General features: G+C 33.9%; 1 protein-coding gene across 2 annotated transcripts; it reads left to right on the forward strand.

The window, feature by feature from the left end:
* Positions 1–7,295: 7,295 nt before the first annotated feature.
* Positions 7,296–14,612, forward strand: Cnx99A (Calnexin 99A). Of its 2 annotated transcripts, none has more exons than XM_073962761.1 (11): positions 7,296–7,888; positions 10,707–11,054; positions 11,128–11,199; positions 11,273–11,406; positions 11,491–11,698; positions 11,761–11,881; positions 12,689–12,948; positions 13,020–13,160; positions 13,226–13,360; positions 13,796–14,011; positions 14,101–14,612. In XM_073962761.1, exons 1-11 carry the CDS (start codon positions 7,766–7,768, stop codon positions 14,152–14,154), a joined length of 1,812 nt encoding a protein of 603 aa, XP_073818862.1. In that variant the 5' UTR covers positions 7,296–7,765; the 3' UTR covers positions 14,155–14,612. The 2 variants fall into 2 exon arrangements, with proteins under 2 accessions (XP_073818862.1, XP_073818863.1); XM_073962762.1 differs by lacking the exon at positions 13,226–13,360 and adding an exon at positions 13,553–13,675.
* The last annotated feature ends 4,161 nt before the right edge of the window (positions 14,613–18,773 follow it).

Below are 18,773 nucleotides of genomic sequence, written 5' to 3' on the forward strand. Positions count from 1 at the left end.
TCGTTAATCGTCAAACAAAAGTCGAAAAATCAGTTCTGCCATTTTTTACCTGCAGCAATTTTGCTGGTAGCCTGTGGTAGAAGAGAAAGCCATTTTCGCTCTCTCTCCACTCTCACTCTCTTAAAAATTGTTTTCAGTTTTGCCACTTTTCGGGGTTAAGGAACGCTTTGCAGGTTAAAAATGGTAGAAATGGTAACCTCAGGTAAGTAAAGGAACACAGCTAAGGCTGACAGCAAACAAGCCGGTAAGTAATTGGGTTGGAGCGATGATAAATGGGTTTATATTCCTATATTGAATGTGTTTCTTGTTACAGTTCACCAAGCCTCTGCCGAATCTTGGCCTACCATACTCTTGGGTTTCTGCCTATCTAAAGGCCACATCATTGGTGGGGTCTTTGAATTCCCTTTAGTAAATTCTGATGATGAACAAAGACCTAGCAAGCTGCCGCCTTCCAGAGGCCCATCAAGATCTGGGCCAGCATCCAAAAGCCGTACAAATATCAACGCTTCCATGCTGGCCGTGGTAACATGCGCGAACGTTGCGCACTACGTCCTGGGCCCCTCATCGCATACTACAAGGATGTAGGTTTTCTTCGGTACCTGGAAATCTGGTTCCAACCTTCTTTATCCCAAGATGGCTAACACCAATTTCTCTCGCATTCTTAAATCTGAAGATGCCCTTAAAACACAAAAGAAAGTCTTCCGTCGTGTTCGTCGTCTATATCCATTGCCCAATGTTCACTCCTCCGTTTTGCCAAGGTTGTCGCCAAGAAGAACAACGTTGAATTGCCTAAGAACAACTTTGCTGTTTTTGCTACGAAAGCGGCTGCTACCCGCTATAAAATACTACAGAAGGCACTTGAAGCCAGCAAGAAGCAAAACCGCTGCTGCACCAAGAAAAAGTAAACTTTTGAACAGGAATGTACGGCAATTTTTAAAGTACACCTTTAAAGCTGCAAAATGTATGAAAAAAATATATAAAACCATGTTAAGTTATGCAGTCTTATCTGTTGTATACATACATATCAAGGCAAATTTAACAAGGTGATCTAATAGTTGACGTTAGGTTGTAGTCTTCATTTGCTGTCAATTTTTTTTGCGCGAAATATCCACCAATGTTAGAAGAAAACGTTAAAATATTATTCGCGAAGCTTAAACAAAGATGTTGTACACAGATATTTTTTATAGAAGCGAAATATTTGTTATTTATTTTTGATTAAAAATATGGTTTGACAGCAAATGAAGACATTAGTAGTGGAATTCTGTAACTCATTTTTTGAGTTACCGACAAAAATCGGTAACATTAAAACGCAAAATTATGAATGAAAAGTTCAAATAAAAGTTGACAGCACTCTTTCTATCGGTAGAACTTTACGACTACTTTTTATTCGTCGCTAACTTACCGCAAAACATCGTTAATTACCGAAATTATTAGCATTTTAATTTTACCGACATTTGTCGTCTCAAAATATGAGTTACATAATTCCACTACAGTTGGTATTATTGTATCACCTTCTTTCTCAAAATATGAGTTACATAATTCCACTACAGTTGGTATTATTGTATCACCTTCTTTCTTACACCATGCATACATATATAACTGAAATGCGATTAAAATTTATTTCAATGGTCTGTATTTAAGAAGAAATGAGGATGAATATTGAAACACAGATTAAATCTACAGCGGTATTTTATAAAGATGGTAGAGGTCAATTCACGTTTTACTGAACTTTGTTCACACGCAGGGTTTAAAATAGCTTTGTTCCCGTACTTTTTAATAGTAAAACTCGTAAAAGAGAGAAATAGGGAAAAATTGTTCTCACACAAAAGTTTTTTCAAAAAGTTCGGGAATGCAATAGGGATACACAAGTCGACTTTCGATTAATCAATTCGTAAATTTTTTTGAAAAGTCTAAAAATCGAAGTCTATCTTTGACTTTAAAGAAAATCGCAAGATCGATTATCTATTTTGATTTTTAGATTTTTGCAGTCGAAGTTTGAATTCTGCTTTGACTTTCAGACTTTTGTATTATATCGGCAATAGAAGCATAATAAAGCTTTGTTTCAGAACTAAAAAGTTTTTACAATTTTTACGACTTTTCCACATTTTACCCGAAAAACCGTTCCCGTACACAAAAAAGTTATAAAATGTTCACTTCTCTTTAAACAAAAATGGCACTGATTGACGCTCTCTTTAAAAACTTTTTACTCGACAAATTTGAGCATGTAAAAAATAGTAACATGGTGGCCGGCGTCTGATTGGCTGATACGCCGACTTTGACATTTGTTCTAGTTTTTTTTGACGTATTTTCCATCTTTCCGTTCCCAAACTATTTCAAAAAACTTTTGTGTGAGAACAATTTTTTTACAGTTCTCTCTTTTACGAGTTTTACTATTAAAAAGTACGGGAACGAAGCTAAAAGAAAAACATTGTCGTTGAAAAGTCGACTTTTCAGTTGTGTGTAAAAATCGAAAGATCGAAGGATCGATTACTGAGTTTTACTCTTAAGCCACACGCTGAAGCTTTAATATGAAATTTTTCCATTACTTTGGCGTTCTTAAGCTAGAAACACATACAACGTTTGGGTAAAGTTTTGTGTCGTTTTGGCCGTTTTTACACTGTTGGGCATGATGCCGAAAAATTCAAATTCATTTGAAATATATGCCGACAAACAGATAAACGCTGGACTTTGGTGTCGTCGTCGCCCTGTTGTTGTTGTTTTTTCTCGACGCCCAACGCAAAACTTTAATCAAACGTTGTATCTGTTTTAAGCTTTAGGTCGAGTTCCCCAATACAGTAATTTCATAAAATTACTTTAGTATCCCTAAAGCCACATGCTGAAACTTCCATACGAAACTTTCCCATTATTTTGGTGTTCAAAGATCGAGTTCCCTACTAAAGTACTTTTATGAAATTACTGTATTGGGGAACTCGACCTAAGAACGCCACAATAGGCAGTTATGCTAAATCTAAATGCAATGAGATTTGTACTGGATTTATTAAATCCAGTCGAGGATTTATGGCTAGTCTAATACCCCGGTTACACTTAACCGGATTAACCTAGTGGGTTTGGATTTCAAATGTCAATTCCATAGCGCAAACGTCAAATAAATCCTCTCGAAGTGGGTTATCCCGGCAAAAAAGACGATAAAATTGGTGAAAAAAGCTTATGTCATTCTGGATATGTCGTGTGGCTTAAATATTGTTTTGAGTTATTTATGGGCTTAAAATTACATAACAATTTTTTCCAAAAAGCTCACCTAAAAACTTTAAAAGCTTTTTGTGCATGAGATTTTTTTCTATCGAATCACCTTGTAATTAAGATTTTATCTAATCTTATGCAAAAGCTCATCAAAATATGACACAGGGATATGAGGTTGTAAAAAAGTGATAACCCTATTATTTACATTTTTCAAATAACTGTAAACACAAACACACAAAAACAAACAGAAGCGGAAAAATAGAAAAAATATTAAAGAAAAATAAAATGGATGTAGCTTTAATTTAATATAAATTGTAAACATCATATTTAATAGCAATTTGTCAGATTATTTTGTGCAGTATTCCATTCCATTTTTAATTTTCAAGCAATTCTTTTTGCAAATTCGCGTATGTATACGTAAACAAAGATCAGCTGACTGGCATCTTATATAATTTTAGACTAGTCTAAACAACTAGGATTTGAAAGTTGGATTTAGAAATCGAGTCGATTTAAAATGACTTGTCTAAACGGGCTATTAGCCTTCTTAATGAAGATTTATTTGACGTAGTGGGTTTGTTAAATCCGGTTATATATAAACGTACTATTAACCTTCTTTATGAGGATTTATTTGAAATAAAAGCAATGGAATTGATATTTGAAACCCAGTCGGTTTGATAAATCCTGTTATATATAGACCTACTATTACGCAGAAACAGAGGAATTTAAAAAATCGAACATACATGTTTTTATTACATTCTTCAATAAAGCATCGGATGATTTTCTATATATTTGAACACGATTTGCCATTTCATTTCACTCGCTGCACCGTATACTCTTTTTCATTTGCTTTAAAAGTGATGGCAATAAACAATTTCTCTGTTCCAGAACTTGCAAGAATCTACAAATTTTTACTGCTATAACAACTTTTCCTTTATGATATCGAAAAAATAGAAAAAATTAGTCGATTCTTGCAGTTCTGGAACAGACCAACTGTTGTGTAAATATTGCTACAAACGCTACCTTAAACAGCCCTAGTCGCTACCGTAACAATTTAAAATAAAAAAACTCTGCAGCTCCTAAAGAGCAGTACACATTGTCAGTTTTGAATGTCGATATTTCGCAGTTATCGATAACTGTCCAACCGTCCAGCAACCACAAAACATTTTGTGGTTGCATGATGAATGACAAAATTCAACGGCCACACTAGCATGCACCAACAAAGCTGTCATTCAAAACTGGCAATGTGTACTCAGCTTTAACAGTGTTTTTTACGTCAAAAATCACCACAAGTAGCGGCAAAACCACTAAAATGACATTCCTGACTTTACGACGACTACTTTTTATTGGTCGTTAACTTACCGAATAATACGTCTGTTCGATAACCCAAAAGTTTGTACAAAATTTTATAAAATGCTGTTCGATAACAAACTTGTTCAGTAACTCTGCGTTTATAAATGACAGGACAAAATCCCACAACTTGCCTGTGTGATGTAGGCGTCCCGACAACTGCAAAAACAGTTGTAAAAATTTTAATGAAAATCATCGACTTCTTTTTGTTTTCCCTTCACATATTTTGTTTTTGTTCATGTTCTTTTGATTTTAACACACTTCAATCATTTGCTCTGTTCCAGAACCTGCAAGAAGCTACTACTTTTTACTACGATAACATTTTTTCCTTTATGTTATCGGAAAAAATAGTAAAAATTAGTAGATTCTTGCAGTACTGGAACAGACCAATTATCTCACTTATTTTTTACAAAAATGTCAAAAATTTGTTTTCCTTACTGTCTGTGAAAAAATGATGGACAGCTGGGAGACAAACGACAAATGTATGTATATGTTAGTAAATCAGAGTTGTATTTGAAGACCAACTGTCTGGTGTAAACGCCTAGTAAAAGTATGGTACAATAAAACAGGTACAACGGCAAAAACAGGTGATTATGACATTAGTTGTCAAAATGCATTAATGTGTCGGTATTTGAATTATTTTATTTAATGGATTTCTTCAAAATAATAGGTCTGTACAATAACTCAAAAGTTTGTACAAATTTGTACAAAGTGAAGAACTTGAAAATACTTTTTACTTGTGAAGTTATCGAACAGGCCTAATGTTTTTTGCATGTCCCAGGCCACACTACAGTAATTTCACTGAAATATTGATATGAAATTATGCGTCTCTAGATCGACGTCCATAGTAGAGTAAAATCATAAAATTGTTGTAGTGGGGAATTCGATTTAAGAACACCTAATTTCATGAAATTTTTTAATGAAATTCACGCTAGTGTGGGCCGGGACCAACAGGCCTATTGTTCTACAAAGCAAGTGAAGCTGAAAATTCATCTAACGTTTGGGTAAAGTTTTGTGTCGTTTGGCCGTTTTTACACTGTTGAGCATGATGCCGAAAAATTCAAATTCATTTGAAATATATGCCGGCAAACAGATCAACGCTGGACTTTGGTGTCCGTGCAACACAAAACGTTGGATGTGTTTTCAGCTTAAGTCCGTAGTCACACATACACATTTTTCGGAAAAGTAAAATGTATTTTTTATTTTTTTATAAAATGAAAGCAATTGCTTATTCTCCTTCACATTTCTGTGAACTACTTGTGCAAAATGTCAAGAAAAGCATTGACATTTCTGCCATTTTCATCTCCAATGGTTTTGACAACTTAACGATAAAATCGATAGCAATCGATATTTTAACATATTATATCGAAAAAGTCCAATGTCGATGGTATGTGAGCTCTAGTATGTACCCCGCTTAAAAGAGAAATGAGAAGTAGTTGAAAGTACTTAAGCTGAGTACACATTGCCAGTTTTGAATGACAGCTTTGTTGGTGCTTGCAGGTATGGCCGTTCATTTTTGTCATTCATCATGCAACCACAAAATGTTTTGTGGTTGCTGGACTAGAGCTGGCAAACCATCGATATTTCCAACATTAGATATTTTCGATATAATGTTTTAAAATATCGATTGCCATCGATATTATCGTTAATTTGTCATCGCCATTAATTTGGAGATGAAAATGGCGGAAAAGTCAATGATATTCTGGAAATTATGCAAAAGTAGTTCACAGAAATGTAAAGGAGAATAAACAACTGCTTTTATTTTATAAAAAATTAAAAAAATTCATTTTATTTTACCGAAAAATTTGTACGTGTGACTACGGACTTAGTTTCTTACACACACATAACCGAAAAGCAGCGAAATTTCTATTTATTTCAATGGATTTCAGGTTAGGGGTTTTTATTCCGATAATATCGATAGGCAAAACTATCTATCGATATTGAATTTTTAAATAATAATCGATATTATCGATAGTGCCATCGATTTTTTGCCAGCTCTATGCTGGACGGTTGGACAGTTATCGATAACTGCAACATATCGACATTCAAAACTGACAATGTGTACTGCTCTTTACAAGAAATTGGAAATACTAGCTCTGTTCCTTTACGTGCAAGAATCTTCAAGTTTTACAACTTGTTACTCGAAAAGCGTTCCTTTACTTCAGACACCATACAATTAATATGGGAGCAGTTTACAACTTTTACTACCTTTGCCGGTTTTACCATTTCCAAAAGTTAAGGAACATACCAACTTTTTAATTGAGAAGTTATCGAACACAGCCTACTATCATTAATTACCGAAATTATAAGCATTTTAATTTTAAAGATTTTTGTCGGTAACTCCAAAAATGTGTTAGAGAATCCCATTACTGGGGACTGGGCTGGATTCTAATTCTATTAAAATTTGAAATTAAAAATATTTTCTTTATAATATTTTTCATTTGACATTTATTTCCTTTATTTTTCATTTCACTTTTGGTCTGTTACAGAACTGCCAGAATTTACTAATTTTTACTATTAATCTCCGTAACATAAAGGAAAATTGTTATCGTACAGGCATTTTTTTCATAGAAAAAGAATTGACCCCCAGGGTTGTATTTTAATACATATTGTCTTGTGTAAACGCTTAGTTATTATCGCTGCAACAGTCATTCAACGAGAAAGAGATAAAAACGGTAATAAGCCTGCGCAGTAGCAATCATCTGTAATTCCACATTTCATATCCATTTGTACAGATTATATTCTCCAGTTCTAAATTAATTAATTTCACATGTATGTTGTCACTTTGGGTATTCTAATATACAGAACAGCTGATGTCATACATGTGAAAAAGCAGATGGTCTGATGACGGCCTTATCAGTTGTCTTGAATGACAACAATTGCTTGAGTTGAAATCCGATTTGTCAATAAAACCGATAACATAAAATCGATTACTCGATTTTCCACCAACCTACTAGTCATCATTGACGAAAGTCAACTTACTAATACCTATTTTTCATGAGTGAACAAAACAATTGATAAAAACGGTAGGTGGAAAACAGAGTGTTAATTGAACGTCAGTTGTGGAAAAAAGAAATTGTGTGTGCATGACATTTTCACAAGAAAAATCATTTAATTGTTGAAATAGAAATTGTTGTTCTAGAACATTTGACGGAGTTGCTGAAGTTAGCAAGAAGTCGCACATAGGCAACGGAAGAGAAAATACACAATAAATAAAATGCGAAGAACGCATTCATCATTACTGCTTTTATGTGCTTTTTGCCTTTTAATTGGGCCAACTATTGCCAGTGAAGCAGAAACAAATTTTGACGACGATGATGGAGTAGTTGAATCAGTTCAGGTGAGTAAATAAAGAAAATTGATGCCATAACAGTTCATCTTGTGACCCAGTTGCATATTTACTGAATACCGGTCAGTTAGTCAGTTGTTGGTGGAATATGAATAGCTAAAATATGCATTTGTGCCAATGTTTTGCTCGGACAACAATAGACACGTCAGAGTTTCTGATTTGTTCTTTTCTTCCCATATCTTCTGATGTTTGCATTGCCGGTGCTTAATTAAAGGTAGATAGATATATTTTCATCGTCAATTCCTAATTCGTTTAAGACTTTCGAAAATGCGTTCTCTTTACCCCGCTCCCAATGCTATGGATTAATCAATTAACACGTTTTTCCTTGCATTTTCATTTCATTGTAAATTTTATTTGACATTCGTTCATTGAACTGTTTGTTCTTCTGTTTTTCATCTATGGCGGGTGACAAATGCATGAGGGTGTGTGTATGTACAATGTACGTTTGTGTATGTGTGTTGTGCGTAAATTTCGTTTGCGGTGTTAGGGGTGACATAACCTCATTTTTGTTATTTGTTTTCTCTTGCTGGATTGTCGTCTGTACGAAGTGCATGTCGATTGTTAATAATAACAATGTAGTTGCCAGATTAGTGTGTATATAATTAATTGTTGGTTATTAATCGGTTCTGAATACAGTAAAAAGCAAAAAAATCGATGTACCTGTTGTCTTTTCTTTCCTTTAGCGGCACCTTACGGGGGAAATACATATTTTGATTTCCGGGTACAAAACCTGGGTTAGACCCGGCTCTACTTAACCGATTGCTACAATGCGGGTATCATTTCAAATCTTATGGAAATACCTATCCAACAAGTAGCCATAGGTATACAGGTGACCAATTTATGGACTCGGGTTTTTCCACAAAACTCTCAAAAAGTAAAAATGGGCCCATTATGGGCGCCCGCATTATGTGTGCCAGATTATAGCTCGCACTTAAACCTTTGTCCTATGGACAGGAGCAAATATAGGGAACGGGAATAACACTTTGTTTTAAATTATGAATGTTTTTCTAAATAGCCGGCCTTCGGCCGGGGATTTAGACTTTCTCCTATGAGCAGGTGCAAATCTCGGGAAAGGGAACAACATTTTCTTTAAAATTATGTTTTCTATAAATAGCCACTTAAAAAACAGGGTTGTCAAAATTGTAAGGGCCATATCTCTGGATCCGGAGAAGGTATTACAGCATAGAGCACCATTTTGGAAAGGTTAAAGTGTAGATACTACAATCTGGCTTGCATTAAATGTGTCCCCATAATGGGCCCGTTTTCTTGAGGGTTTTATGAAAAACCGGATCCAAGAATCAGCTTTTGTGCTTTATCAGCTGAACACCTTAAAATAATCCCATCATATGAACACTTTTTGGATAGGTATTTCCATAAGCTTTCCAATGATAACCATTTTGTAGTAGTAGAGCCGGGTAACCGGGTTTGTCCCCAAGATAATTTTACATTCTCGTGATCAGCGCAACTATATCTACATCTGGAAAAAATATCAGAAAAATCGGAGAGTTTTTACAAAACTAGAGTTAAGCCATAGATTTTGATGACCTGATTACGATATAATTTTGTCCACGTAGTCGAAATTTGCACCTGTAGTGGAATTCTCTTAACTCATTTTTTGAATTACCCACAAAAATCGGTAAAATTAAAAAGCAACATTATGAGTGAAAAGTATAAATAAAAGTTCACAACACTGTTGCTATCGGTAGGACTTAGCGACAACTTTATTTTGGTTGTTAACTTACCAAAAATGTTCGATAATTATCGAAAATATAAGGATTTTAATCTTACCGATTTTTATCATCTTTCCCAATCGGACACATACATATTTTTTGGATTCATATCTGAAGTTGTCTAAGACCCGTTTCATTCATAATTTTGCGTTTTAAAGTTACCGATTTTTGTCGGTAACTCAAAAAAAGAGTTAGAGAATCCAACTACAGTATTATGGTCTCACAAAAAAAAAACACAAATGCAGTTCTTGTTTTAGTCAAATTTGGTAAATATAATGTGGTATTTTTAACCCATATTTCTCTCTAAAGTCTAATATATTTATGGCATTGCATCAAGAATAATCATTTTCAATTAAATTTAATGTTTCTACAATTGCATTTTGTTGCTATTTTTACGCTGGACTTTTGTTGCCCCTATAACACTTTTCGATGGACATTAGACAGACGGCAGATAAAAACAATTTTTAAACTAATACCAGTGTGCCGTAGTGTTATTGGTGACAAATGCCGGTCTCGATGTCAATCTTAATTAAAATTTCCCTTCTTTGTGATAGGGAAATAACTTGTTTCTATGCAGTATTTATAGCAATGTATAGCGGTTATGGTGGTTAATCTTTAAAATTATTTTTGATGTTAAATGTTAAAAAAAATAACTCTAAAATCACAGCGATAAGGGTGCTAACGAAACACTATCTGGAATTAGGTCAAATAAAAAATATATCTTAGAGTGAGGCCATTAACACCTGTTGTTCACATCCACACCTTTCTTCACCTACATCCACACACATTTTCATATACTTTATCCAATATCACATTCTATTCAAACGTTGAATTGATGTTTTAGGCAGCAGGTAAGAAAGAAGAACACGCACGTACGTACGTGATAAAATTGTAGACAAAATAAAACAAATTCTTCGTATCACCTCAGATAATTCCATTTCAGTGTTTATTTGCTGACTTTTATAACGTGACAATTGTTTCTCATATCGTTATAGATAAAACTACGATGATAATACATACAACAACAAATATATGCAGAAACTAAGTGATTAAACATTTGTTTTTCTTTCAATTTACAGGATGATACACCCGCCTTAGCCACCGATGAGAATGGTGAAGAATTAGTTTACGAAAGTCCTAAATACGATCCTAATCAGTTCCATTTTGTCGATCATTTTGACGACATTGAAAAATCACAAAAGTTATGGGTAAAATCTCAGGCAAAAAAGGATGACATAGCAGAGGAAATCGCCAAATATGACGGCGTTTGGAGTTGGGAAGCACCCCAACGTATTGTTTGGAAGAATGATATTGGTTTGGTATTGAAATCCAAAGCCAAGCATGCAGCCATTTCTTCCAAACTCCTCAAACCATTCACATTCAAGGAGGATAAGCCTCTAGTTGTACAATATGAAGTAACATTGCAGGTATGCCACATCAATTAGTGTTGTCTTGACATTTTCTTGGTATACTACTTTATGGTTTCTTTTGGATTTTCAGGAAGGCCAAGAGTGCGGAGGCGCCTATATTAAATTACTTTCAGCCAACAAAGCCACAGATGACCTTACAAAGGTTAGTATCCTTAAGGGGAATACCATAATTTTTTATGTTTTACTCATTTTCTTTTGTTCTCCTTCCTTTGCAGTTCAATGACAAAACTCCATACACAATTATGTTTGGACCTGACAAGTGTGGCAATGACATCAAAATGCATTTTATTTTCCGTCATGTTAATCCCATTAATGGCAGCATTACAGAAAAGCATTGTCGCAAACCAAAGTAAGTTTGCCTTCAAGAGGGAGGGACGTGTGTAAAGAAAACTTAATAAACTATGATTATTTGTTCTTCTTATTTTAACAACAGGGACCGTTTGGAAGAACCCTTCAAAGACAAATTACCTCATTTGTACACATTAATTGTACGACCAGATAATACTTTTGAAATGCGTGTTGACCACAATATCATTAATGAAGGTTCTCTTTTGAGTGAATTCACGCCACCTGTTAATCCACCACGTGAAATTGATGATCCTGAAGACAAGAAACCTGAAGATTGGGATGAACGTGAAAAGGTGGGTTTTTTGGAAAAGTGAAAATTGTCTTACTATAATTTAATAAATGTTCTTAATTACAGATTCCAGATCCCACTGCTCAGAAACCTGAAGATTGGGATGATGATGCTCCACCACAAATTCCTGACCCAAGTGCTGTTATGCCCGATGATTGGTTGGAAGAAGAGCCAGAAATGATTCCAGGTACATAATGTATACAGCTACAGTCATAAAGAACTTTCGATGGCTTCATATAAAAAGACTTAAGTCGATTTATTGTTACTTTAAGGAGAAAACTTAAAAAACTCCACAAATTTTAATACAATTTTTTAAATGTTTTGCTTTAAAAAACATTTATTACCGGCTTGCCTAAATAAATGCGTGCCTGCGCAAAACACATGTATTTCACTTTGAAAGACATGTAAGTATTTTGCTTTGCGCACGCACGCAGTTACTTAGGTAATGGCATTATAATGTATGTTACATATAAAATGTTACGGAGTTTTTAGGGTAATCTATATCCGGTCAAGTAACAAAAAAAAAAATAGAGTGAGGCCTTTTTTCATTAAGCCATCGATTTGCATCCGTACGTCGGAGAAAAATTAATGAAGAACTGCAAAACAAAAACAAAATCGATATTATGAAATTTAAATTTTAAATTATTACTTTCGATATTGTAAATGAATTTGAGGGTATAAAGATACATTTGGAAACTTTTCGACATAGTGAAACGGACCCTTAATTTAATTTGTGAGACGATTCGAATTCAAATTCGTTTGAATTACTACCAAACTCCCTTTATATAGTAGACATTTTTGTTTGATGAAAAAAATGAAATGAAATCAAAAATTAATCAAATATTTCTCAAAAAATAGAAGTTTGGTAGTAGTTCGAACGAATTTGAATTCGTATCGTCTTAGTGAAACAGGCCGTTAGTTTCCATTTTACGCTCAAACCCATTATGATATCACAAGAAATTAATTCATTTTATATATGTGCTTGTCTTTCTAGATCCCTCTGCTGTTAAGCCCGATGATTGGGATGTTGATATGGATGGCGAATGGGAAGCACCATTGGTTGATAATCCTGTGTGTGAAAAGGTTTCCGGATGTGGCAAATGGAAGGCTCCATTAATTGCTAACAAAGAATACAAAGGCAAGTGGAGGGCACCTATGATTGACAATCCCAACTATAGAGGAAAATGGTCTCCTCGTAAGATTCCCAATCCTGATTTCTTCGAGGATTTGACACCTTTTAAAATGACCCCAATTGTAAGTCTACTTTCTAATGGTTATAAACAATATTTACAATATTGATGATTTTTTTTTTTTAATTTTAACAGTCTGCTGTTGGTATTGAACTGTGGTCCATGTCCAATGAAATTCTTTTCGATAATATTATCATCACCGATGATTTGGATGTTGCCATTGATTATGCTGCCAAAACCTTTGATTTGAAACGTAAATACATTGACAAAGAATCGGTAAGTTTTGTATCCTGCAACAAACGCTTTAAATATTTTATACTGTTTAATCCAAAACCCAAAAGAAAACTTGGTGGCATCGTTTGATGCGTCACATGAACTACAAACCCGGCTGGTGGGCCTTGTATTTCCTATATTGTTCCATACCAATTGGTGGTTACATATATTATTTGTATCGTCGAGCAACTGAAGAAGAGGAGGTTACAATACAAAAAATTCTAAATTGTAGTTAGGCGAATTATTGCCAGAGATCCAATGTACATGTACAATATGTAGTATTTATTTTTTAATTAATTTATTTTTATTTATTAGTCTCTTGCTTGAGTATCAACATTTTTTATTTCATAGCACTGTTTTTGTTTTGCTTTTTCTATCGCCCATTTCATTTGTAGGACACATTCTTGAATAAGGTCATGACTTACGGCAAAGACAATCCATGGTCATGGCGTATTGCTCTAGTATTGATTGTTACTCCCTTGGCATTCTTCTTCTATCGCTTAATGAGCGGCAAAAAGGTAAATTATACTGCTAGAATGTTGGCATTGCAGCCCAGATGCTATTGTAGTGGTCTAAATAAGTAATTTGTTGATTGATTATTAATTTTGTTTTCGTTTTTTAATCATGAACACAAAAAGAGCACCACAGCTACAGACAAAAAAACAGATGCTGTACAACCGGATGATAAACCATCTGAGGAACAAGAAGAGTCCACTGAAGAATCTAGTCCAAAAACGAAAAAGTCTGACTTAGATGTTAAGGACGGTGCAGATGCTGCAGATAACGAAGAAGACAGTGGTAAAGATTCCACCGAAGATGTTGACGGTGGAGCTTCTGAAGAAAAAGAGACTGAGGTGAGATATTTGTTTAATATATACCCGCTACATAAAAATGTTAACAATAATTATTTAATTAATCCATTTTGTTTCTTCTTTCATTTCAGGATTCCACTTCAAATAAGCCACGCAAACGTCGTGTGCGTAAAGATGCATCCTAATTGTCATCCCGCAATAATTTAAATTATATTCATTAGATATTTTCTCATTAATTTTAAACATTTCTAAGAAAATTTTTAAACAAATCTATTCCAAAAAGAGAACAACAATTGCCGATGGAATAAAAGACAATTGTTGTTTGTAATTCCAAAAACAGAAAATCACTAAAAAGTGTGAAACTGCAAAATGACGACGAGAAACAATAAATCCAATTGCGAGAATTAGAAACTGAAATGAAATGAAGAAAAATGAACGGCTACAACAATGGATGTAAAGATAAAGTAGTTTTTCCTCGAAATAAAGCAATTTCCTAGGGCATTTTTGTATAACAATTAATTGTATTTATAGGTTCTGCTTAATTTAATGAAATTTCCGAAAACATGAACAAGAAGCCGCCTTCTTAACAATTCACAACTATTTATAATAAAACCGCAAAAGGGTTCTTTCATAACAACAAAAACACCAACGTACATTAAATAAATTACTTGGCAAAGTTCAAATGAAACTTAACGACACACATACAGATTTCGTTGTAAACAGTGAGTTAAGGAATTTAGAGACTTTGTATAAAAGTTATTTGGATGTTAGGTTTGTATTTGTAAGTAAACTGAATTGTGGCTGAAATTTGGTTTGTTAAAATCCCATGTATGTGTATGTGAAAGAGAAGGAATTTAGTATTGAAACTCAGAATTTGTCATTATTTTCTCCTCTTTTATTTAACATGAAGAATGCAAATTTGTATTTTTTGTTTTCATTTCCTTATTGTACTTTCGTTTTCTTTCATTATTTTGTGTTTATCATGAATACCATTTGAAGCTATTAATTGTATAATCAATACAATTTGTTTTCACGTAGGCCTCTTTTTGACTTTATTATGTCCTTTCCTTTTGCTATTCATTCTACCAACTTTTTTCAGATTTCTGCATACTGGGTTTATTACCGTGAATTTATATAAATGTTTTATTATTTACTTTATGGGTACTTTACACGATATGTTTTTTACATATGAGTTGTCACTTTTTTATATACATTTTGTATGGGAGAAGTGACAACTCATATGCAAAAAAACATATCGTGTAAAGTACCCATTACTTATTTGTTTAAAATAAGTGTGCGTGTAAAATAAATCAGAATATAAAAAATAACCCACAAAGCCTTCAAGATTATTTCCTTTCCTGAAGCTGATAAAAACACAGTCTTGGTACTCTTGATTTGGTTATGCATGATTCCAAAGTTTAAAAGACTTCTTTGATACAGACATGTATGTATGTTTAACAGCAGTATAATTATAAATTGATGTGCTCCTTGCCAACTTAAACTTCCCCACAACCCATCCTATAGTAGAAAAGAATAATTAAATCCCCCAATGCTAATAAACTAAACTCCCAATTTGTTTTCTCTCGAAAAGATAAATACTTATTTAAATCGTTTGATTTTATAATCGAATTGAAAATAAACACCACAATTGAAATAAAATCTATGCATCACACCATCCTCGAACATGATTATAACAAAGTTATTGGATTTGGTGATGTTACAACCCTTAGGATTCATATTAGCAACAATTTGTTATAATCGCGTTCGTTCTTTACCACGTTTAAACGAACAGACAGACATACAACAACAAACAGTAAGCAAAGTTTTATTAAATAAACTCTGTAATAACAATAATAATGAAATTTAAATAATTTAATTATTAAAATAAATAATAAATCAATTTTATTTAATTTATACAAACAAAAGAATTATATTAAAATAAAGAACAAAAAATAATAAACAAAATACATCTGATTATTTGTTGTTGTCTCTTATTTTCCCATTAGCATTTTAGCTATTTAACATAATAATCATTATGGCATTGCAATTAATATTCAATGCTAAATGTTGCATTTAATTGTTCAACAACAAAAACTACGAAAATGACCACAGAAAAAAAGCCGATTGCAACCAATCAACCAAACAAAGGAAACGGATATACGGATATATTTTATAATCCATTGGGGTAAAACATTTTAAAAATATGAATATGCATTTGTTACAGAGCAGCTTGTTATTTAATATACACGAGTCAAAAAGGGAATCATTTTTAAAGTATTTTTTTAATTTATCTTTCGAAATTGGTTGAATAATATCGTTCTTTCTAATCAATTAGTACTTCCCCAATTTGATATACGCTGAAACTTTTAAAAAGTTCGTCTTTTGCTTGCAAAGGCAAAGTTTGAAGATGGCCATATCGTTTTGGAATAGTGCCCATATAACGGTACCATTGGATTTTAGGTATTTTGGTGTTTTATCTACGTTTCTGGCCGAATTAGCAGTAATTTGACATTTTGGGTTAGGTTAGTGGTTAGAAAACTTCTTCTTTAATTTTTTTTTTTGACAAATGTCTGCTTTATTGATATATCCCAACTATAACGGTAGCACCCATTTTCAGATATTTTGATGAATTTATCAATATAATGGCTGACTTCATAAATGCAATATTTACGTCGCAAATATTCACCCTTCCAAATATACCATTGCTATTGAAAACGATATCGTTCGCAAATGTTTGTCGATAGCTTTGCGGATATTTTGTTCGAGAACGACAAACGAGAATGAATTGAAAACGATCCATTTGTCGCTCAGTTTAGTTACACTTGAGTTTTTGCCGGGTTAACCCACTTCGAGAGGATTTATTTGACGTTTGCGCTATGGAATTGACATTTGAAATCCAAACCCACTGGGTTAATCCGGTTAAGTGTAACCGGGGTATAATAGCGCGTTTATATATAACCGGATTTAACAACCCCGCTGGATTTCAAATGTCAATTCCTTAGCGTATACGCCAAATAAATCGTCATTAAGAAGGTTAACGCTGCAAAAGGCTATAATATAAACATGATCTAACTGGTCTGTTCCTTTACTTTTGAAAATGGTAAAACCGGCAAAAGTAGCAAAAGTTGTGGACTGCTCTCATATGAATTGTATGGTGTCAGAAGTAAAGGAACGCTTTTCGAGTAAAAAATGGCAAAACTTGAAGATTCTTGCACGTAAAGGAACAGAGCTAATGTTTCTAAAACTCACAGCAAAGATGTAAATATACTAAGATGGGAAAAGTCAATTGTTAACATTTGTCAATAGATTATCGTTAATTATCGTTATGATATCATAACAACATTATGTTGTTAAGTAGTTATCGAAGTGGTTTGAAGAAGAAGAAGATGCTGGCGGAAAAGATTAAATAAATAAATAACAAGTAAAAAAAGTATCAGTAGGCTTTGCCGGCAGAGATATACCCTCAGCCGGTATATATTAAAACATTTTTTCCCAAAAACGTATGTATTTAGGGGTTTTTAAAAATTTTGGGAATTTGAACCGACAAAAATGTTCATTAGGATTAGAGATCAAAAGTTTTGCGGAGGAGATACTAAAAGGAATGGATCCAAATTGACCATTATGGAAGTGGATATCCAGCCACTACTTATGGTGCCATAAGGTGTTTTTACACCCTTCGGTATGTTTGCTCAAAAAGTATGGACTTGCCCCTGAAAAAACGTTTACCATCGTAATTGAGGCAGCGAATGCAAGTTGCTTCCACAAAAATCAAAGTGATTCGATAGCAGGTTCTCAAGTGAACTTATCCGAAATTTTGTGTGGGACGTACCGGATGGAGTGGACAAATAAAGTCCATATTTGAACCTGATCTATATCTAGTATATATATTAGGATGTGTAATGTATGGACCAATTCAACCACTCCCTTCAAGAGTTACCAAACGAACAATTTTTCCGAACATTTTTGAACTTTTGTGGGGGACGTACCTGAAGGAGTGGACCGATATGGCTTATCTTCGAACTTAAACCATGTTTGGACAAAATATTACTAAGACCAAATTTTAGACCGAATCGGCAGATCCGTTCTAGAGTTATCTTGCGCTCCAACCACCACAAATGGTGTCATAGGGGTTTTTTGGAACTTTCAGACTATTTTCTCAGGAAGTATGGACTTGCCCCTAATAAAATTTGTACCCTCGTATGGAGGGCAGTGAGTACAAGTTGCTAAAACATAAAACAGAGCGATTCGATAGATGGCCCTAAACTGAACTTTTCCGAAATTTTGTGAGGGAGGTATCTGAAGGAGTGGGCCGATTGAGTCTATATTAAAACAGTATCTAAGTCTGGTACACATTTTACGATGGGCAAAGTATGGACCAAATCGGTTACTCCCTTCAAGAGTTATCGTGTGCACAAATTTTCCGAACATTTTCGAACTTTTGTGGGGGAGGTACCAGAAGGAGTGGACCTATATAGCCCATCTTCGAACTTAAACTAAGTTTGAACAAAATAGTACGAAAGCCAAATTTTGGACCGAATCGGTTCATCCGTTCGAGAGTTAACGTGCGCTCCAGCCAGCAGGACAGACAGACAGACGGACGGACATGGCTAGATCGACTCCAAATTGTCTGAAACACATTTGGTCCAAACATACTTGGGGTCTAAAACCATTATTTCGATGAGGCACATTTTCATCGTATCAAAGTGTATATACCCTCCTTAGCCTAAAGGCTGAGGGTATAATAAAATAAAAAAGTAGTCACCACAAACTACAAAATAAGTTATTTTATTTACATTATCGTTTT

Source organism: Musca autumnalis, unplaced genomic scaffold (assembly GCF_047663935.1).
Source record: "Musca autumnalis isolate F117 unplaced genomic scaffold, ASM4766393v1 scaffold_1, whole genome shotgun sequence".
NCBI lineage: Eukaryota > Metazoa > Arthropoda > Insecta > Diptera > Muscidae > Musca > Musca autumnalis.